Below are 23,629 nucleotides of genomic sequence, written 5' to 3'. Positions count from 1 at the left end.
CTCGCTTTGTGCAGGAAACTATTCGTGCATCAAAGAAATATCCTTCATACTCAAAGAACTGAGGAAAGCTGGCTACATACAATAATGGCTTCTTTTACTTGTATTTGTGTAATGTTGAGAAATAAATTAAATATTGAAAGTAAAAATTTAATGTTTTTATTTCTTGTATTCTGATTTCCAACTAAGCCTGTGTTTCCGCTACGATATGTGTGTACGTTCCGTTTCCTGTGTGTACTGTGTGTACGTTACGTTTTCTGTGTGTACGTTCCGTGGAGCTGTTGGAGCTGTTGGAGCATTTGGAGCCTTTGGAGCATTTGGAGCTGTTGGAGAATTTGGAGCATTTCGAGCTAAGAAGTAGTCGTTGCACGTCTATGCAGGGCTAAATGTTTATAAGATTGCTGGCTTTCGCAAGTGATCCTGTAGTAGGATAGAAATTGTGTAATAAATATTATGTTTGTAAAATACTTTGTGGTGTTTTATTTCTCGAACCTTACACTTTTCTGGTTTTTAAATTAAATTTCTTTTAGCTTCGTCCAGGATCGTGCCAAGGACCTTAGTCGACCTAATTAATCAGTATATTGTTTACAAATTTATTTAATGAATTTTGAACTCTTTCCTGAATTTCTATGTTAATTATTACGAATTTTCCAAGATGTTGGTCTTGATGTCTGATAGGATGATGGTAGTAGAGGATTTAAAGTCTCTTTAAGAATGTTAAACATGGTTTATTGAAATCATTATTTTTTACATAAAATTAATCATTATTGCATCGATCCAGTAACGAACCAAGGACAGGAGCGGATTTAATCAATATGTAAATTATGAGTGATTTATTTAATGAATTTTGAAACTTTTCCCGAATTTCTAACTATATAATTACACAATTCCAGATGGCGACCAAATGACAAGATGGCGGGTGTCACAGCAATAATAATAATAATAAATGATTACTGCACTCTAGCGGGTACGAATTTAACTAACATGGTGTCAGCACACTCTAGCAGACGATACAATGATGATGGCTTCCAGCAGACGAGGACAAGATGGCGGACATAACATCATGCTAACTGACGATATATATGCTATGACATAAGTGGTGGGGGTCAGTCTGCCAGCACCCACCACGGGGGAAGGATCGGTCGCCATTATAATTTTTTTGCCCTCACCGGGTTCGAACCGAGTTCTCCTAGCTACATGTCGTAAATGTTTGTTTTTTTAAATATTTTTTATTAAAATTTTATTATTTAATTTTTTTATAAATTTTAATTTTTTTTCATTAAATCTGACAATAAATAAAGATTTTCTATATGGCGGCCGTAACGGAAATTGCAACGTTGACGTCATATTCCTAGATGGCTGCCATGGCATCCTAATTTTCACGGTCATGACCTCGGCGGCTTAAAGCGGCTAGCTCTTAGGACTTTGAAACCGCTTTTAGGAATAATCGTGGTTTATAAGGTAAAACGACTTTTGAGGATTTTCGAAATCCTAATTTTTGTATTGAGGAATTATTGAGAATTTTTGGCGGAATTTGTTTTCCAAAAAAATGGAAATTTTGACGATTTTTGAGGAATTTTGGGCAAATTTTTAGGATCAAATTCAAGGTCAAGGTCGTCACACTCATCCAAGATGGCCGCCGTGACGTCAGAGCAATCGGTCATTGACCCAGCACCAGCACCTCGCGCCTGGAGCCTGCGCCAGTAGGAACCAAAACATACTACTATAATAGATTATGTTTTAATTCTAGAATCATTATATTTAGATTTTTCCTTGAGTGCTACTCTACTCTCTTCATTTGAATAAAACTATTTACGTATTTAACGATATTATTAATTATTTCTCAATCACAAATGTCTATCCTCTCTCACAGACTGCCGGACCCTCCAGTCGACCAGATGGTCCACGCACTGCTAATCAATATATCCGTGGTGAACCCACAGGCGCTAGGTACATCCCGGTCCACGGCCCACGGCCCAAGAGAGCGATTCTTACAGCCTTCAGTAGCCCACAGGCGCTAGGTACATCCCGATTCTTACAGCCTTCAGTAGCCCACAGGCGCTAGGTATATCCCGGTCCACGGCCCAAGAGAGCGATTCTTAAAGCCTTCAGTAGCCCACAGGCGCTAGGTACATCCCGATTCTTACAGCCTTCAGTAGCCCACAGGCGCTAGGTATATCCCGGTCCACGGCCCAAGAGAGCGATTCTTACAGCCTTCAGTAGCCCACAGGCGGCGCTATGTACATCCCGGCCCACAGCCCAAGAGAGCGATTCTTACAGCCTTCAGTAGCCCACAGGCGGCGCTAGGTACATTCCGGTCCACGGCCCAAGAGAGCGATTCTTACAGCCTTCAGTAGCCCACAGGCGCTAGGTACATCCCGGTCCACGGCCCAAGAGAGCGATTTTCACAGCCTTCAGTATCCCACAGGCGCTAGGTACATCCCGGCCCACGGCCCAAGAGAGCGATTCTAACAGTCTTCAGTATCCCACAGGCGCTAGGTACATCCCGGTCCACGGCCCAAGAGAGCGATTCTAAGTCTTCAGTAGCCCACAGGCGCTAGGTACATCCCGGTCCACGGCCCAAGAGAGCGATTCTTACTCCTCGTGAAACAACAGCAGCAGAATTTAACAAAGGATAGTAAATTATTTTGAGTAATAATAATAGCAATATAAAACTTATCAATCACAATTTTCATATTTTGTAAAATTCTAAACCTAAGGGGTGATAAAGGAATAAGTGTGTTTTTAAGATTATGAATTATATCTCCGAGTTTAATCAAGGTAATAAATTATATTGGGTATCAATTATAAACATACGATAATTACCAACCATTATTATTATTTTGGGAAATAAAACCGTTAAGGGACGAAAAAGATAAAAATGGGTTTAATATGAATAATTATATCTCCGAATCTGATCAAGCATAAGAATATAAATAAGGTACCAATAATTAACATACAAATAATACCAACCACAATTTTACGCTTTTACGAAATTCAACCTCTAAGGGGTGAAAAAGGGGTAATTAAAGTTTTAAAATAAATAACTATATCTCCGAATCTAATTATTCCCAAGAAAAGTTATTTTAACAATAATGAAAAATACTAAACTACAATACAATTTTACTATTTTGCAAAATTTAAACCCTATGGGGTGAATAAGGGTTAAATATGTTTAAGATAAATAATTATAACTCTGAATCTAATAGAACATTACCTATAAAATATTTTAGGTACCAATAATAAACATACGCAAATTACCAACCACAATTTTACCATTTTACGTAATTCAAACCCTAAGGTTGGTAAAAGGGGTATTAGGTGTTTTTTTAAAACAAATCAAACACTTTTAATTTAATAAGAATAAGTTAAATATTAAAATAAAAATAATCACTTGCATCTAGAGTTATGTATGACTTATTTTTTTGCGTTAAATAAAATTCGTCTTTTATGAGGGTAAAAACGTATTTTAATGAGGGTGAAAACGGAGTAAGTCTAAATTTATTTAAAAAAATTAAATCCGAAATTTATTAAGTAAGCCGTTAATTAATGGTAAAATAATTATAAAATAATTTATTATTTTATTTTTTGCAAGATTCCGCCTTTAAGGGCTGTAAAGGGGTTATTTCAATTGGTTTAAAGTGGAAGGGGGGAAAAATTCACATTTACGAACCTACTAGATCTAAGGGTAAATAATTAAGAATGAACTTTAAGAATATAGTTACAATTTTTTTTTTTTTTTCGGGTTTCGTCTTTTTAAGGAAGGGTGTGATAAGAGAATAGGTTTAGTTTTATTATAAAATATTCATATCTACATAACAAACAAAGCTGGATGTAAGAATCTTAGCGTAAATAATTAACTACGTAGAGTATTTATAATTTCTTCGGTAAATATGTAGTTAAGCGGTATTTGCGAAAAAAAATGTTAAAAATCCGAAAATACTTTTATTCTATGCTCTTTAACTTCCTCTTTTCAATAAACCCGGCGGAGATAAGAAATTCCAAATACTTTAGGAGGTATCGAAGTTTTAATTTTCATCACAATACCTGTGCATTCACGCGGCATTTATCATTGTTTTTTGTTTACGAGTATGAATTTTTTTTTTCGCGTCTTAGGTGAAACGACTACATCATTTTCTACTAATGGCAAAGGAATTATACCCGCCTCTAACTTAGGTGAGTTTTTAACGTTTTACATTTTAATGTTTTATTTGTTATTTGGATATTGTTGCGCAAGTAATAAGTAAAAAACATTACGTGAGTTCCTACTGTTCATCCTTTGTCCCGGTTTGTTTGGTCAGGTCAGTTACATTATAAATACTTTAAAAATATACAACCATTAAAATTAATTCACATTATTTTTAATGTCCGCTTAGTTTGAAAGTATTTATAATGTAACTGACCTGACCTAATGGACCATTTAAATTAATTAGGCATTCACGAACACACGGCAAAATAAAAAAATTGCGACCGTCGAATGATAGCACAGGTCTTGTGTTACAAAATAAGAACGGCGATATCTCCCTTATTTCGAATTTCTTATCTCCGCCGAGATTAATGAAAAGAGGAAGTGAAAGAGCATATAATAAAAGTATTTCCGGATTTTTAACATTTATTTTTCGCAAATACCGCTCAACTACATATTTACCAATTTTTCGATATTTGACTCTAAAAACAGTACAACGGGGAACGTTAGTTTTTATGGTAATAAATTGTATATCTAAACAAATTAAGATGAAGGTAAGAAACTAAGCAAGAATAACGTACAGAAATTGTAACAACCCAGATTACAGCCTTCCCCATGCAATCCAGTAATAATAATTTGTTATAAATGTTTTGTCATATTTCAGGTTAAATGTAAAGTTTTTCCTTTTAGAAGTTATTGTGAACGTAATTCACCGGGTTTATTGTTTTTATTTTTAAACTGCATATTTTATTTTTTAATTAATTTTTTTTTTGCTGACTTCTTTGTGTGGGAAGGCATGCTGACGTATTTCTCCTTCGTTATTTCCACGACCGAGGTTTTGTTTCACACGCTAGGCGTTTGAGTTACTGTCACGGGAGTGTGTAAGAGAGAACCGAAGTAAGAAATTCGTGGACGTTTCTGTTGCCATGCGCCGTGATTGGCTGAGAATAACGTCAGCGAGCCCAGGACACTGCCCGCACAAAGGGAAGGAAGGCTGTTAAGTTAGTCATTGGCTGTATCCGAATACATAGGGATGCGTCCTTAGCACACACATCCCTACATCCCTTAGCAAATGCAGCCACAATGTAGAGGACGCATTTCTAATGGATGGATAGTATCCGAATACTTTTACTGCTAGCACCACCTGTTGACTGTCAGTCGTACTAATGTTCACGCAGCCATTTTGTGTAGGGATTTCTACGAATATTCAGCAAAACGTAAATAATAAATACCTACCAATTAAAAAATAATGTAACGTGTATGTTGTACATGTTAGCGATCCAAATAAATATACATTTTATAAATTGTAAACTTTAAAAATACTTATGAGTTTTGATTTATCCTTTAAGTTTGAATTCGTATTTTGATTATATTTATTAACGTCTTAATTTGTCTCTGTTTAAGTTATCACTTTCGCTTATAATGTTTTAAACAAATCTTATGCTGAAAATCTGAAGTAGTATTATACACAAACAAAATAAAACCCGATTCCGAAGCTAATGGATGTAGGTACGCGTTAGTGGATGCGAGTGTCGCATCCCTAGAAATCTCGAATTAGTGGATGCGTGAAGGGATGCATCGGCATCCATTGTGATAATTCGGATTCAACACAAAAATGGCCGCGTCCACTACGATGCACTTTTAGTGGATCCTTTAGCTAAGGGATCCATTAGGCTAGTATTCGGATGCAGCCATTGTCCGAGCACCTTGCCGGGCAGTCGTTCGAGCACCGTGACAAGAGGTCGTGGTCGGGCGATGGCTCAGATAACGTAGTAATGTTCTGTTGTTAAAGTACAACTTTGCGGCTACGGTCCGGGCGACGCCTAATAACTTTTTTTTTCTTTCGGAAATTTGGATTAATTAGAATTTTTTTTTTACCGTAGTCGTAAGCAAAGCCCACAGCGAGGCGACAAAGTTTTTTGTTCAGCCGTCGCACATAGAGGTATTTCTTAAATTTAGCTGGCCAAAAGTCGAATTCTCAGAATTGCACTCAGGTAAAAAAAACCGTTTCCTATAAAAGCTAAGTAGTTGGGCGACCTAACCACATTGTTTTTATTTCACCCACTCCAATTTACAGATGGTAGTGTCAGTCGGAACTCGGGCATTGCTCGCAGTGGTTGTGTATACTCTATGTTCGTGCTTTAAAACTCAATATTTAAGTATTTATTATTTTATGTTCTATTGTGAAAATATGAATTCTGGTTATGGTAAGTAACTTTGTTTTTGTAGTCCAAATATTATAATTTTATACGCCACTTTCTTTCTTTTTGACTTTTAAAACAGGCTTTTAAATTCAGTTATTTTTATCCAAATTAGTAGTTTTGGGAGCCTTTTTGTTATACTGCCGGGCATTTCCCGGTTATGATGCTTATATATTCTCAAAATATAGTAGTTATACTTTTAAGAAATGTATTTATTGGTTCCAACTAATTCCTACTCCTCCATGTAGAGTGATTTCAAATTTATAATATGAAAATGTGAAAAAAATCATACTTCCGATACATTTTATTTATATTATTTCGGGACCTTCTGGAAATAGTTTGATGACTCGTAAGGCAATATTTTACCTGATGAGATCAAAAAATGATCTCAATTTTAATGGTTAGTTAGAATACATCGAAGATTACTTGGTTTCACATAAAACTTATACTGAAGAACAAGTTATGGAAATAAAGCGTAATTTATCACGATTGAGATCAGAAATGAAAAATCGTAGGGTAACAGCAAAATACAGAAGTGATTTATTTGTGAAAAACAATGAAAAGTATTTGGGTGGAGTGTTTAAATTACCTGTATTAGTGGCAAGAAGAAGACCGGATAGACCAACAAAATCCTTTCAAGACATTAGTGAGCGAAGCAAAAGATGCAAGACTGAGGGTATACGTTTGTCTTATAGCCCTGAGAAAATTATCTATACAGCTGAAATGGAATTGAAAGCCCAAGGAAATAGATGTGCGTCAAATATACTGAAAGAGATTTCAGAAAGTAAGGATCATGCTAAGGAGTACAGGAATTCAATTGAGTGTGACAAGGCACATGCCAAGCAAGTTTGTCCGGAGGAAGCACTAGCAATGTTTATAGATGCTGATTTGTCAAGGACGCAATATGACAGAATCAGACAAACAACAGGAAATCTTCCCTGCTACTCAGTTTTTCAGCAATATAAAAAACATTGTTATCCTTCCGATGAATCTTTCAACATAACTGAAACCTGTGCCGAAGTGAATTTACAAGGTGTTGTGAACCACACAGCCGAAAGATTACTTTTACATTTAGAAGAAGTTTTAAAAACTCTTGACGATAGTTAAAATACTTTCCGGATGATTTGTAAATGCGGGTGTGATGGCTCATAACAGGCTCAGCTCAAACAAAAGTTTGAAAATGATAGCGGATGCGACTCACACATTTTTCAAAGTTCTTTTGTGCCTCTGCGTATAGTTAATTGAACAGAAAATAAAATATTGTGGCAGAACGCAACTCCATCGTCACCGCGCTACTGTAGACCTATCCGTAGAGTATATGCTTTGTAAAGAAGACAGTTTACATAACGAAGGAATAAATCAGTTATGTAGAAAGTGCGGCAAATAAATTGGAACCAACAGTAACAATTGGTGGAAGACCATATATTGTAGAAAACAAGATGATGCTAACAATGATAGACTCAAAAGTGTGCAATGCAGCAACAGGCACAAAATATACAATTAGATGTTATATATGTGGAGCTACATCTAAAGATTTCAACGATTTGAATAAATCAAGTGAGATTAATGTAGATTCGTTGAAATTCGGTCTGTCTATTTTACACGCCAGGATTCGGCTATTTGAAAGCTTACTGCATACTGCTTACAAACTTGGCGTGCAATATTTACCTGCTAAATCTGAAGCAGACAAACTTTTAAAAGAACAAAGAAAGAATTCCAAGACGAATTTAAAAGCAAGCTAGGTCTTAGCGCGCGTAGATTTTCCCAAAGCTGCATCCGGGAACACTAATAACGGAAATACAAGTCGACGATTTTTTGAAGACCCTAAGTTGGCAGCTGAAATAACAGGCCTGGATGTTACTTTCATTCAAAGAATAAAAGTGATTCTTGAATGCATTTCAAGCGGGTACAAAATAGATGTGAAAAAATTTCAAAAATTTACTAGAGAGACTGCAGAACTTTATGTTGAACTGTACGGTAGGCATAACATGACGCCTACCATGCATAAACTATTGATACATAGTTCTATAATAATAGAGAATGCCCTTTTGCCTATTGTTTGAAGAGGCAGCAGAAGCCAGAAATAAGCATTTCCGTTCATACAGGCTTAATTTCGCAAGGAAATTTAATAAAGTAGACAGTAATACAGATATTTTAAATAGGTAGTTGTTAACATCTGATCCCCTGCTTGCATCAAGGCGAACAATAATCAAGAAAAAACGAAATTCTTTTATGAAGGAAAAATTGGAAATCTTGATATGTGAAGAAAGTTAAGGCTTTTACCATTTAATATTTATATTTTTAGTTTTAAACTATTATTATATTTTTTTATTTTAATTTAGTTAGTAGATATGTATAAATTTGACCACTGTAATGATTAGCCTATATAAATTTTATTTACAAGAATTTTTCATTTTCTTTCGCCATTTGTTTTCGCTTTTGCCCTTTGCTACATCGCATTGCTGGAAATTAGAAGTGAAGATACTTTTGCATACAAGTTTTTATGAATTATAGATTATTTTCCAAACGTTTAAAAGCGATAAATAATTTTGTCCCGCTAGATTAGTCCAATACCCCTATGTGCGTCGCTGCCCGGAACTTATCCGGGCAATGTAATGTAATTCGTAAGAAGAGTCTACGTTTTTTCTCCTTTCTGGATGTACAGTTTAATTTTTGTTGTGCGGAATATATTGTGATTTTTACATGAATAAAAAAAAAAGGTAATACATCGAACATTGCGTATGAATTACTTCGTGACCTGCTACCAACCTGTATGTACACACATCACCTAATTTTGAGCTAGCCGGAGGTGGTCGGTGGTAGCAAATTATGACTTAATATCATGTTTTAACCTTTACAGTATTTCTATATTCGACCGCAAAACCGCAAAAGGGATGAAAAATGGTCATTTCTTCATTATAAAAGTCATATTTCTAAAGCTAATCAAGCAGGATGTAAGTTGTGTTATGATTTATAAACATGCAAAATCTACCAACTCGGTTTTTACAATTTTCTGAAGTTCTTTTTAAAAGGCTGAAATATTGTACTGTTTTAAAATTTTAAATAATAACTTCTGATCAAATCAAACTTATTTTAAGATTTTGAAAATTATAAATAAAAATATCTTAAGCTACCTTCTCTTATTCAACGTTCTCAGAGACATCGCTTCTTAAGATGTAACAGGAGTTATTATTGTTAAAACATAAATTAATAATTAATGGAATCCTTTAATTAGTACTGTCAAGCTAAATTTTAAATTCAATATAAATAAAATCTTATTAAAATTATTTTGAAGATCATATCTCTCGTAAAAAGAAAAAAAAAAGGGGGGGAGTTTGGTTTTTGTTTAAGTTATTTACTTTGTTCTGAATTTTTACACGGGGATCCGTGTGGGTAAATTGCAGAGGTGTATAAAATTTGCGGATTTTATTTAAGTAATACTAAGCAAACTAAAAATCAACTAATAAATTTCATAGCTCACTATTTAAAATAGATGCGAAGTATCAAAAATCCTTAAATAATGAGAGACATTTGTAATAAGGTGAAATTATTTAATTATTGTAAGCATAGCATTAACCATAGTAAATTAAAGTGTTAGTGTAAACGATGACATAGGCATAGTAATTTGTAATAGATGCGTGATCAGATACACTATCTGTAATCCTTACTAATATTATAAATGCGAAAGTAACAATGTCTGTCTGTCTGTCTGTCTGTTTGTTTGTTTGTTTGTTACCTTTTACCGGCTGGACGGATCGTAATGAAATTTCGCAAGGAGATAGATTATATCCTGGGGATGGACACAGGCTATCTTTTGTCTAAAAAAAATAAATTTTAAACGGGTTAAAAAATATCTTAATTTTATGTAATGTGTCTCATAGATATACAAATTGTTAGTTTCATTCCTCTATGTCTGCCGAGCAATAGCTTTCAAGCCATTACGTTACGTTTTTTACATGCTTTATATTAGCTTCACCTGTATGTTTGTCTGTCCGTCTGTAACTCTGTCTGTCCGTCTGTAACTCTTTTGACTAAGAGTGAGTGACTCATCACAGTAAAATGTCCCATCCATTTCATTACGTTCGTTAGCCGAGCGGTCTAAGGCGCGCGACTTCTGTGACGTCAGCTTTCGGATTCAAAGATCGCGGGTTCTACTCCCGGCCACGCCGAAAAAAAATTTTTTTTATTTTTCCCCCGGTAAATTCTAATATTATATCCATACATCTAACTGCAAATGATTCGTAGAGACTTTACCATTTCTTTGTGACGTTGCAACTCCAAATAGTTATCTCAGATGGTAATAGGTAGTGTCGGTAACTCATTTCCCTATGATAATTATACATAAATATAGTTTAAAAAACTAAAAAAAACATGCTTTTAAAGAATATCAAACTAAAAAGTTAAAAATAAATATAGTTTAAAAAACTAAAAAACATGCTTTTAAAGAATATCAAACTAAAAAGTTAAAAATAAATATAGTTTAAAAAACCAAAGAAACATGCTTTTAAAGATTATCAAACTAAAAAGTAAAAAATAATTTTAAAATTAAATTTATGACAATAGTATATAAGCAATACTAGTATAAATGAGAAAAAAGCATGGGGCGCTTAATATTCAAAAAATATGGCACAAAGCGCCTCAAGCTTTTTTCTCATTTATACTAGTATTGCTTATATACTATTGTCATAAATTTAATTTTAAAATTATTTTTTTTACTTTTTAGTTTGATATTCTTTAAAAGCATGTTTTTTAGTTTTTTAAACTATATTTATTGTATATTACAATTTAAATTGCAGAAAAAAAATCATGTTTCATAGACACATAGGTAAATAGTGAGTGTGTGTCATTTCTCTATGTCCACGAGGTCTCGCCGCGTCAATTTTCTCCTTAGGACGAACCCGTCCGCCTAATTAAATAAACAGCTTTTATCGTTGAATGATTTCATGATTTATTTCATGAAAATCTGCTCTCATAAAAAAGTTAGTTTTATAGACATTCAATAGGTGTCTCTCTCTCTCTCTCTCTCTCTCTGAAGATCAATCTATGAATCGTTACAAATTTATTTCCTTTATTTTTTAGTTTGATTTAATACAATATGATTTCACTAAAAATCAATTTCTACCCCTTCCTATTTTCATTTCCACATTACGAAGTTTCACTTCTTCCGCGCGGAGGGACTCCACGCAATATTTTTGCATGCAATTAAAAACTATTTTTTAATGATGCCAAAGAAGTATAACTTCTCATGCGCGTACCTAAGTACACGCACCCATTTTTTAAATTTAATTTCTTCTATATATGTATATATATATTTTTTTTTCTCCCTACCTAGGGCACTCATAATTCTTTTAAATTTCACGTGTATGTTTTCAATGTCATTCGAGTTGTACAATTTTTTTTTGTCAAATTGGTCATTATTTATACTTTGTTTCATTTTGGAAACATACTTATTTTAGGTATTATGACAAATAAAAAAACTAGTTTCACTTACATTCTTAGGTTTTTATTGTGTGGATAGTTTCAAGTTTAACATTATGTAGGTACATAAATTCTTATAAATTTCATCGAAATTTATTCATAGGTTGGTAGGGCATACTAATATTTTATATTTTTCAATATTGTTATTTGTTTTTACAGTACGTACCTACTTATTTGCAAGGAGTTTGGTATAGTGTTTATAATTTATCTGCTGAGCGTCAAGAGACTTAGGGCTGCTGAGACCGAAGACCAGAAATATTTATCAATTATGTAATATATTGTTGAAAAAATTGAATTTTACTATTTCAGGAAAGTTGATTTTTTTTATTAATTAGAATAGTTACGTGTAATTGCCATCTTCCTTTATTTCATATTAAACATTATGTTTGGTTGAGTGTGAGATAATTTTATTTATGTATGTTTTAATTTCATTTAATTTCTTATATACATATTCTTACCTACCTACTTCTATTAAATTTCAGGCGGATGTTAACATTGTCATTCCAGTTGTATATTTTTTTTGTCAAATTAGTTGTTATTTATACTTTTTGTTTCATTTTGGACTATGTTTTTTTTTTTTTTTTTTTTTTTTACTTAATTCAAAGATTTGTGGTGTGAACAGGGAGTGATATCTCTATTAATTTCTATACTCCTTTGGATAAGCGGAATATTGCCACCACAGTTTTACATATAAAAAAATCCTACAAATGTTTTAAACATTATGACAAATAAAACATAGTTTCACAAACATCCTTAGTTTTTTTTTTTTGGTGTGTATAGTTTGAAGTTTAATATTATGTATGTACGTAAATTCTTAAACATACAGTTATTTATTAATTTATTTAGATAATTATTCATAGGTAGGTAATAAGCTTTCTATTTGTCAATATTGTTATTATGGTAGATAGGAGTACAGTAAATGCCTACATTCTTATATTCCTTTATATCTCTTTCGATTTGGAGTGTTTCCGAGCCATTCGGGGTCCTCAACATCGCTTCCCCCCCCCCCAGGTGGTTAAAGCCCCAAAATTTCGAAAGTTTAAAAATTTTTAAAAATCTGTCTCTTTCGATTTTAAGTGTTTTCGAGCCATTTAGGGTCCTCGAACCCCCCGCCCCCCTCTGGGAAAAAAGCCCCAAAATTTCGACAATTTCAGGAATTTCAACTATCTATTCTTTCGAGATGGAGTGTTCCAAACCATTCGAGGTCCTGAACATCCACTTTCCGCAAAAGTGAAAGCCCCAAAATTTCGAAATATAAGAATATATATAATTGGATGTTGGCATGTATGACGTCGATAAACTCTTACACCGTTTTACCGATTGCCATGAAAGTTGGCACATCGAAGTGTTTTTATCATGGAGAAGGTTTTTATGCTATCCTTTTTTTTTGTAACTCGCCGCTAGATGGCGCTGTAGCGCATCAACTTCTAAACCTTTCAACCGATCGCCATGGGTAAACAGATAACCATAGGTCACAGATACACAAACAGTTATAATGTGTCATTTCTTAATGTCCACCACACTGGAAACATCGGTATCCATTTTGCTGTAACTCGCGGACAATATATCACCCGGTGTTCAGCCCGGGCAAAGCCGGGTACTGCAGCTAGTAAAAATATAAAAAGGCCCACACATCTCCACTAAAAATTATCATTCTTAAAAGGTTTTGTTATTAGATAAATCTTTTTGCCGTGATAAATTTATTGTCTATTTATTTAGTAAATTTTTTTTGATTTAATCAAATACTTTTCTTTAAAGGTTAAGATTTTAGCCATAAAATGAAATCGCGTGAGCGAAGCTGCATGGTTTCAAGTTATTATTATGTATAACTTAGCTCATTTTCCGCTTAACTTTGACGTAAAGACGCTATAGTCAATTGTTAAAATACTGCTTATATTGTTAAAATTAACTAAAATACTATAAAATGTCCGCACACGTTAGAAGCATTACTAAAAATTTACCTGAAACATTTTTTTAAAGCATATTATAACACTAAGCAGGCCTATAATTATGTTTGTATATTTGTTTTTGCTTAAAAGACTGAATTCAGTCTGAAAATACTTTCTAAGCACAAATTTAACCTACTCAGATTTCAGTTTTCTTAAGTTTTTCAAAACTTGAAATTAGTTTTTACTGTGACTATTTTAGTTTATTATTTTAGTTTAGTTTTTAGTTTTGGCACACCAATACGTTTATTATGTACCTTAATGTTTATGCAAGTGATTATATACGGGTTTATGTGGCTACGCGTGGATCCGCCATCTTAGTGTCACATTTCCGTTCATCGGTTTCCATTACATTTTCACAAAATTACTTCTGCAAAATGCCGTATACCGAGAGCTAAGATATTTACACATAAAAATAACGAATAATATTATTACCAATGCTCCAGTCCAACCATATTCCGACAATAAAATGCTGGCGCTCATTTCAGTATCGTCGCACCCGCGACGCGATGAAAAAAAAAAAATCTTTCTGATCCGAACGTCTGTCGTACTCCGCAAATTTTAGTCGCGGTGACGTCATGACGTGATTAGTTTGAAAAAATATTCGCGTCCATCACACTATCGTGATTCCAGCATTAGCGATACGGCGTGAGATGAAAGTTCATACATTTCATTTGGATTCTCTATTTCCAGATTTTTCCAAGGTTTCAAATATCCCCAACTGATTCGCGTATTCCGTTACGCTGCACACATTTTGCACCAGGAGTACGTATGTGGTCAGGAGTGTACAGAGGGTTTGGGGGATTTGTTGATGTATATTTACCTCCCCTCTCAAACACGGAAGCAAAAAAAAAAATCTAACATTCCCAATAATAAATAGAAATAATTTGAAAGAAAACAGCTTTCAAAGTGGTTCCATCCCCCAGTAATGAACGTCGCTACTCACCAGTGATGGGGCACCCGGGTCTGCGGACCGCAATTCCTCGCCCGGCCATCGCTCGCCTGGTCGCGCCTTCGACTCCCGACCTGCGTCTGAGCCCTGGAGGTCGCCTTGCCTCTCCCGCCAGCTGCGCGGTCCTCACTGCGTCACGACCCGAACACATCCGATAAACAAAGGTCTTCTGTTACTGCTGGAACAGGCTCGCTTCCCGCTTCGCCCAGTTTGGGTTCCACTCTTATCTGGCCGGTCACCACCACCGCGTCTCCGTTATCGCCGTGGGAAGAGTGAGTTACGCGACACGCTAACACCCCACACCAAGAAGCGCTTCTTCGGAGATAAACTGCTTTCCACAGCTCCTAAAGTTACAACTGATCAGCTCTGGCGAATTGGGCTGCTGGAAGAAACGACAGAAGTCTCCAGAACAGTTAATAATTTGAGAATCTAACGGCTAAAGTTTAAATAATTAATTTTTCGTTACGAATAAAAGAAATAACTTGTCGCCCAAGAAAAACGAATTTTTATTGTTTGAAAAAATAGAGATTTGTTCATAATGCAACAATACTACTATAAAAGTTTTTTTTATATATAAATATGACCTACTATACGCGTAACTTATAAATAAACGAAATCATGTGTGTAGTCTGAAAATATACACCACCTCACTAGAAATTAAACTGTTTCCAATAAAAAGTGAGGCAGTGTGCAAGTCTCGCTGGGGCTGACATATGTTTGCTGGGCCCACAATACGAGACTTTTTTTTTACTGTTTATGAAAAAAATGTGAGATTTAAAATATATATATATATATAAAATTTTTAACGTAGTGTTATTCCTGTTAATATTACTTTTGAAGTGCATATGCCAGGAAACATTAACGTAAATCTTTTTCGACATAATAATTCACGGAAGAGAAAAAGTTCAGCCATAGCTGCAGGAAGTATTGCCTACCTCCAGGTGCCGTTTCTTTAACACTGACATTTGCAAGCGTCTCGCACCTGGACATGCGGTGGACGCCACAAGTACTTAGTGTGGAAGGGACGGCCTAAATATTTTGTCCCAATATTTCAAGCCCGCCGTCATCTTTTAAACATTTTTTTCCCCTCTAGTTTGGCATAGGTATAGAATTAATTTCAACAGATCCAGCTAACAAAAAAGTGTTCCAAATATTTTGTCATTCTGTCCCATGTTTAAAAGATACGGGTCTACAATAATTAACTGTGAACAAATAAACAAATTTAGTTGCAACGTACTGCCAGAAGTAAGATAAGTATTATGTAATGTAACATAACTATATAGCGATGATTAAAAAAAACTAGTTAATACAAATAAATATATATTTAGAATTTTTAAGTATAATTATATATACTAACACTACACAAACGTGCACACATTTCTCAGTTTTAACAGCATGAGATGCACATTGCGCCCTTTGCATACTCATTTTATTTACTACTACGGGTCGCGAGTATCTCAACGTTTACGCTTTTGTTTTAACACCTATATGTATATACTCTTTTTAATACTGTGCTATCCCGAGACGGCTATCCAATGAAAAAAAAAATATTTATTTATTTAACTAAGAGAATTGACTTTCTCATAAGAAGACTCGGAAAAAAAGATTAAATTCGTGCACGCATTTCGCTAAAAAATTATGCGTCACTCGGTTTTTTTTCTTTGCGAATATGAGGCTTTTAAAATACCAGTGGAGGTTAAGTTTTGATAATAAAACATCTGAATAAAGAAAAGAATATTTTGACAGCGTAAAAACTTATTTTGTTTCAAGGAGTCGCAAACATTGCCGTTAAAAAAATATATTTTTGTGTTAGCCATTTGTTGAAGTTACGTGCCATTATTTACGTCTTTATTTAGCTACAAAAACGAATATTTGTGTATAAATATGGTAATAATTTATTCAGTCGACATCTAGGTACTGAAATTAATTGATGTCTCAATAAAGAGCATGTAAACCTTCCTTTTAGAAAGTACTGAATTTCTCTAGACAAAATGGGTCATTCAGTGTTTTATACTTTTTTTGCGGCTAGACTTTAATTAGCATTTCTGTTGTATGTATCAATTTGTTTGTAGGACACGAGAGTGCTGAAAATAAACTTATAGTTCGAAAAAAGCAACTGTTTTTAAAGTTGAATGAACTAAAAATAATAAAATTAAATTTAAGTTTTTTCGTCCAATAGCCAAATAATGCACTACAAGTCTGTATAACTAAAACCGTGGGGTACTTGATATCATTTGTCTTAAATTTTCTATTACTAATTTTATGATGTAGTCATTACGAAAATTAAACTATAATTTTAAGCCAAACAAATAATGTTTACTCCTTTTGACTCAAACTATATTATAGCATCCAGTCCATGATAAAATATTAACTTGAAATCTTCCAGACAGTAACAGTGTAATTTATTCCTGTATTAAGTTCTTGAGATATGCTGTTGTGCTATTTACTTGACATATACTTTATCAAATGCTTCTTTATGATAACGGGTACACGTTTGCACTCAATTTTATTCTCAGTGCGTTAAATATTTCAGTTGTGATGCCACACACAGAAACAAAACTAAATTTTCTTGCTAATATTCCACTCGAGAAATCAATACATTCAATGCAAAGAAAAACAGATACATATGTAACTCTGAAATACGAAAAATAAATAATCTGTATGATGCGACTGTGTAAGGGATGAATATAAATACAATGACAAGAGTTTAAAAATGAAAATAATTGCCAAATTTTATTATCTGATATATTTAAATGTTATTTATATTGACCACAGACCAATCCAAAACTTATTCATGGAAATAAATTTGGAAAAACAAACAAGAAATAAGCGAAAATAATCCAAGTTGTCGAATACGTCGGGTACAGATTTCAAAAAAATTCATACATTTTATTTCAAAACATTTCACAGTTCGTAGCATGTTTCAAATTCACAGGGTAGTTTACTTTAAAGTTTATGGCTAGTTCAGAGCAGTAGGGCATTAGGCATTAGACTGCAATTGTCCGTGTTCGTCTGAATATGTATGTTTTTTAAATAAATACTGGCCTCTGGGCACAAAACAAAGTTGGCAAATAAAAGTTTGTTATTTACGCCACACAATGGAAATGGAATTACACTCACCTAACAGTGTAAATATGTCTAAAGCTGGTGGGCGTCACTGAAAAATGTTATCAACGAACTTTCTCAAAATGGCCTACCTGATGCAGTCTCCTGGACCATACTCATGAGTGCCAGTGGCGGATTCATAGGGAGGGCGCAGGGTGCGCCCCCCCTCCCCCCCTTGACCAGGGCAGCCAAGCACCAAGCATGGTTCTTGGCAAGGGTAGGGCGCGCACCCGGCCGCCGATGTTATACAATACACATTCATACACTTACCTTTAATATTCGGGCGAGACGTAAATGAAACGGATAGAGCTTGGAAACAGATCTCTGGCTGCATCCAAGCAACCAAGGTGACGTAACAAGGGAGTGTGTGGAAGAGGTAGACCTGCGCAACCCCCCCCCCCCCCCCCCCCCTTTTGAGATTTTTCTGTATCCGCCACTGATGAGTGCTCACGGTAGGCGTTCGTTGATGGATTGAGCGAAAATTCTCCGAAACGTCCTTTTTCCCATGATTCCTGGCGCCAGGCGCTTCGTTAAAGGCGCCGGCAAGCCTTAGCCAATCACAAGGCACTGTCCAGTGAATAAAACAAAAACCGTATTCAACGAATAGAAATGTCAGTAAAATAATAATTTAAACAAATAGTACAGCGACAAAGTATTTTAAATCCCTTTAAATTACGTTTAGAAACATAAAAAAGTTTGTAAACAAACTTTCTGTAACTGTCAACAAAGCACTTAATTACGTTTTGTAGTCAGGCAACGGCAATTTAAAATGTCAACAAACCAAAAATACACAGTTTCATTACTCTGTGATACTGTGATATTACATTGAATTTCTAAATGTTTAATTTTTACAGGTTTTTTTTAGTGATTTATCTGTTACCATTAGCACATTGATTAAGTATGCTGTACCGTAACACAATATCTTTTACATGTGACTGCTAATATTACTCTCATATAACTTGACTATTTTAGACTTGAGAGCAATAATTAAAAAAAATATTAACAGTATCACACTGTGTGTTGTAATAGGTCAAAATACCGTAGTTCTTTGAGGATAAAAAGAACATATATGTTCAAATAAGAAAAAAATGAAACAAAACCGATATCATGAAATTATTTATACTTAGGTCCTTGTAGAAAACATACTATAAATTACATAGTTTTAGTAATAATGAACATACGCATATTTTACTGTTAAAGTGTATGACTCAAGATCTCGTTTAAACACGTTATGTAAGTTTCCTTCAATGTAATAAATTTAAAATGTAACCTTTATACACAATACCTAAAACAATAACAATTTTATAGCCGAACGACTACTTTTGTATATAAAATGCCGGATATAGATCAGACACATTAAAAATAGCAATCGTTTATTCAATTTAGGTCAGTTTATCAGCCTTCGAAAATAAAGACACACTGTTAATAGTTTACTGATATTTTTAAGTCATGGGGTTCGCTTCGGCTAGCTAAGGCTCAGTGGTAGTCACAAGGAACTTTTAGTAGAACCACTGAGTGTGTGTTAGAACCAGAAATTACAGATAATGTTCAGTTTTAAAATTTGTTGTTTCACTCATAATATATACGTGTTAGATAAGTCTTATTGCTGTTAGTCACGTTTTAACAGTGTTTTATGATTGCGAGAAACTCACGCACAAGCAATATTGTTTATTTAATTAGTGCAACGTGCAACGTATGTTTGTTTGTTTGTTTGTTTGTTTATTGTCTTTATTGGTGGCGAAGTTAAGGCGGTACGCCTTCTCTTACACTTAACCACTTTTCTGCAATTACATCAAAGATTTGAATATTAAAAACTAAGCATGATATAGACTAAATATTAAGAGAACAAATTAAAATTTTAACTTAATGTTCAAATATTAACTATTACAAAAGATTCAACCATAACTAATTATAAAGTAATTAAAAACTAAGCATAGACATACATAAAAAGGAAAGTAATTAAACATACAGCAAAATATCAAAACCGAAAAAAAAAAGAAAAAAACATTAGGTGCTACTACATTAAAACCAGTCACTCGCACATTCACACACAGAATCAAGCAGTAGGGTAGCAGTGAAGTGGTCATGGTAAGCAGTTGTTACAAAGATGTTTTTTCAGCCTGTACTTAAAGGATGCTAGATTTTTTGTTTGCCTTGTCGCTTGGTCTAATTTATTCCAGAGCCTGCTACTCACGGTTGCAAAAGATCCCGACAGACATTTGGATGAGTGCACTGGGATAGATAGCATTGGGTTGCGTGTGGATCGCGTGTCATGGCTATGGTAACTATGTAGGTAATTAATACCGGCTGACATATAATGAGGTGATACCTGCTGCAGCACCTTATAAGCAAGGATAAGTATGTGCATTTTGCGTCTTTGTGCGAGAGTGAGCCATTTTAACTGCTGGTAGTATTGGGTTAGATGATCACGTAATTTAAGGTTAAAAATGTATCTTACGCAGCAGTTTTGGAGCTTCTGTAGTCGCTTAGCTAGTTTATCTGTTAGATCAGGAAAGAGGACATCGCAGTAATCAAAGTGGGGCATAATTAATGTTTGAACAAGCATGGTTTTAATACTAAGTGGAAGCAAATTTTTTAACCGTCGTAAGCAGTGAAGGGAAAAATGTACCTTCTTACAAATTTGCATTATCTGCTCCCTCCAGGTTAAGGTTGTGTTTATCAGGACTCCCAGATTTCTTACGACGTTAGAGAACTGAATATCAACTCCTTGGAGCGTTAAGTTACAGTATTTGTTAGGAATTAATTCAGTGAGCTTTTGAGGAGAACCAATTAATATTGCTTGGGTTTTATTTGCATTCAGCCTGAGTTTATTAACTTTTGCCCACTTAGAGACAGAATCGAGATCATCATTGACAGAACAAATTGACTGATTGATATTGGTTGCTTTTGCGTGAATATATATTTGCACATCATCGGCATACATGTGGTATTGGCAATGTTTTAAGCATTTAGGTAGATCATTTATGAATATAGTAAATAAAAGTGGCCCAAGAATTGAACCCTGAGGGACACCTGCTACTATTGGGAGCCACGTGGATACTTCGGTATTGAGAACGACACGTTGGTAACGACCACCTAGGTAGGAATTGAACCATGTACAAACACTATGAGAAAAATTATATTGAATTGACATTTTTCGTACAATAAGATTGTGATCTACTGAATCAAATGCTTTACTAAAGTCAAGCAACGTTAGGATCGTTATTTCACGCCTATCAATAGCATGACGTATGCTATCAGTAACATTAATGAGGGCAGTAGTGGTACTGTGGCCGGGTCTAAATCCTGATTGGAAGGTATCTAAAAAATTTCTCTGTAAAAGGTAAGCATAGGTTTGTTTGTGCACCAGATGTTCAAAGGCTTTGGAGACAGTTGGCAAGATGCTTATAGGGCGAAAATCTTTAGCTGTCTCAGGAGACTTAATTTTTGGTATGGGCTTTATGTGTGAATACTTCCACTCTGTCGGGTATTTACCTATTGTAAGGGATACGTTAAAAATATGTTCTAATGCAGGGACTACAAAAGGTAAAATAATTTCCAGCATTTTAATTGATATTTGGTCGTTACCAATTGCATTACTTTTGATGCGACGCAAGGCTTTCGCGACGTATGTGGATAAGTGAGGCGAAATGTGCAGAACAATGTACTCACGGAAATTGCCGCTCACTTTTCAGTATCGCAAATAATCACAATGTTTCTAATAGTCAAAAACCTTGTTTGCACATAAAATTCAGTGGATTCAACACCACATATTACCGTAGCACTACTCCATAGTGGATGCTAAAACATTCTTTTTTAATAATTTAAAATGTTCTTAAACTAACAAAATGCTACTTCCTGATTGTCTGGAAACCGTGAGATTAAACGTTTTCCCAAATCAATAAAACAATAGAAACTGTTAGCAAAGATGAGATAAGTGTAAAATAACACAGATTTTAAATAAAAGCATAAACCTGATACATATCCTAATATAAAACTATTTCAGTTTACAAATATTACCAATAGTCCTGAGAGGGGTCTGTGCATTGCATTAAAATAAGTCATAGAGTTCTCGGTTTCGTAGATATGGATTACATTTAAAAATAAAATACTGTTTATAAAGTCATAATTAATAAAATGCAGGAAATAAAAATAACTAATAAATTTCTGTGCTAACACTTGTTTTAGTACAGTGCTGACATTTGTCAATTTATGTAGACTGGCCTAAATATGACTTTAAAAAAGGAAATAATAATTTTTAAGCATTAAAAACAAAAGCAGTTATGAAAATTTACAACACTTTAAGTAAAAGTCACAATTTAACATTTTTCAGTTACTACTCTTATGCGGTAGATATAACAAATCCAAACGAAAGCAATATTTTTTTTTCCAAAGATTTTTATTTATTTTTTTAGTCCGATTATTCCCTTTTGACAAATTAGACGGAAGTTTTTCATCTTTTTTTTCCCGAATAATTCTGGAAGCTATTTATGCAAAGTTTCCGTCGATATAGTGATCTTGAAAAAGTGATTTATTAACTTTGAAGTTGACGATGGTTTTGGGGTCTACGCGACTATGAACGAGAAAATGTGTAGAATTTTCTTTCCCCCGGAATACGGCAATAGGTAATATATCGGGGGCAGGCATTAGCGGTTTGGAATCTCGCGCTACTGCGCACTGCGTCATGTGGAATGCAGGGCGCTCGGATTCGGATAAAAACGGACTAACTCACCCGCCTGCTTGACACGGTAAATTTCGCCGGTCAGCACAGACAAAAATTTTGTGTCTTGATGTACCCTCAATTTTCCAGCCCCTACTCAGTCACACCTGTGTTTTCGTACCATGTACGTCTCAGCCTGAGGACGGCAGCTGATAGCAGTTCCCGAAACGTCGCTTGTTACTGTTTTGGAAAACTACTGTGTTTGTTTCGTCTTCTCGTTTTGGTGTGTTTTTGTCTCGTCTCCACTGCTGTGCTAAATTTTTTGTGGGGTTCAATATTATTGTGCTCGTTCTCTTTGTCCATTTTTCTTCGTTTTTCTTAGTTTGTTGACCATATTCCTGTTATGGAATATAATGTGGTGTATACATCCTGTTGACAACAGAAATGTTTTGCTTTTTTTTTTTTTTTTTTGTCTTTTGGTTTTTTGTAGTTTTCTTCTACAGACATACATGTGCTTAGCAATGGCGTATGTCCAAAAGCTTACATCAAGTTATGCACTCACATTGCACAAATCTTTCAAAGATAATAATTTTGTGTAGTCTTAAACATATTGTGATAAGAAGAAGAGGAGGAGGAGGAGGCGGCATGTATTCCATAAAGTGAAGTCACTTTTGCCTATCTGCCGAGGCTATTCTGGCTATCATAACAACAATGCCATTTCCAATGCTTTTCTTATGACAACGCCACTGTTTTGGTAGCCACGGTTTTTGGCTTCAGCTAATAACACGGCAATGATTCTACATGCCTACTCCTCTACTTCATACCTCCATGCTTAAACTCTAGTTAACGTAAAAAAAAATAGTCAAAAATAGTGTGATGTGTTTTATAATGCAAATAATAATCTAATGATCACATTAATAGTTAAATTGTTTAAGAGATTTCTTAAGGGAATACAATTAAAATTATTTAGTCGCGTCTAAAATTTCTTCTTGTTTGTGCAAGTTGTTTATTGAAAATGATATATTTAAACGAATTTGATCCAATATTTCACAAAAAAAAGTTAACTAGTTCATTAATGTTAAACAGAGACAAAATAATAATGGC

The 23,629-nt window shown here is 34.4% G+C and overlaps 1 protein-coding gene across 1 annotated transcript in view; it reads right to left on the bottom strand.

The window, feature by feature from the left end:
- The window catches only part of LOC134527963 (probable RNA-binding protein 46), an 85,304-nt gene extending 67,325 nt beyond the window's left edge, over positions 1-17,979 (bottom strand). The window contains exons 1-2 of the mRNA XM_063361073.1: positions 17,958-17,979; positions 14,755-14,889 (exon numbers count right to left, since the gene is read on the bottom strand). Of these exons, the coding sequence (XP_063217143.1) occupies positions 14,755-14,889; positions 17,958-17,979 (157 nt within the window). The remainder of the gene's footprint in view (positions 1-14,754; positions 14,890-17,957) is intronic.
- Between the last annotated feature and the right edge of the window lie 5,650 nt (positions 17,980-23,629).

The sequence above is a fragment of the Bacillus rossius genome, chromosome 1, assembly GCF_032445375.1.
Source record: "Bacillus rossius redtenbacheri isolate Brsri chromosome 1, Brsri_v3, whole genome shotgun sequence".
NCBI classification, from domain to species: Eukaryota; Metazoa; Arthropoda; class Insecta; order Phasmatodea; family Bacillidae; genus Bacillus; species Bacillus rossius.
This window is presented reverse-complemented; position numbering and strand designations above follow the sequence as displayed.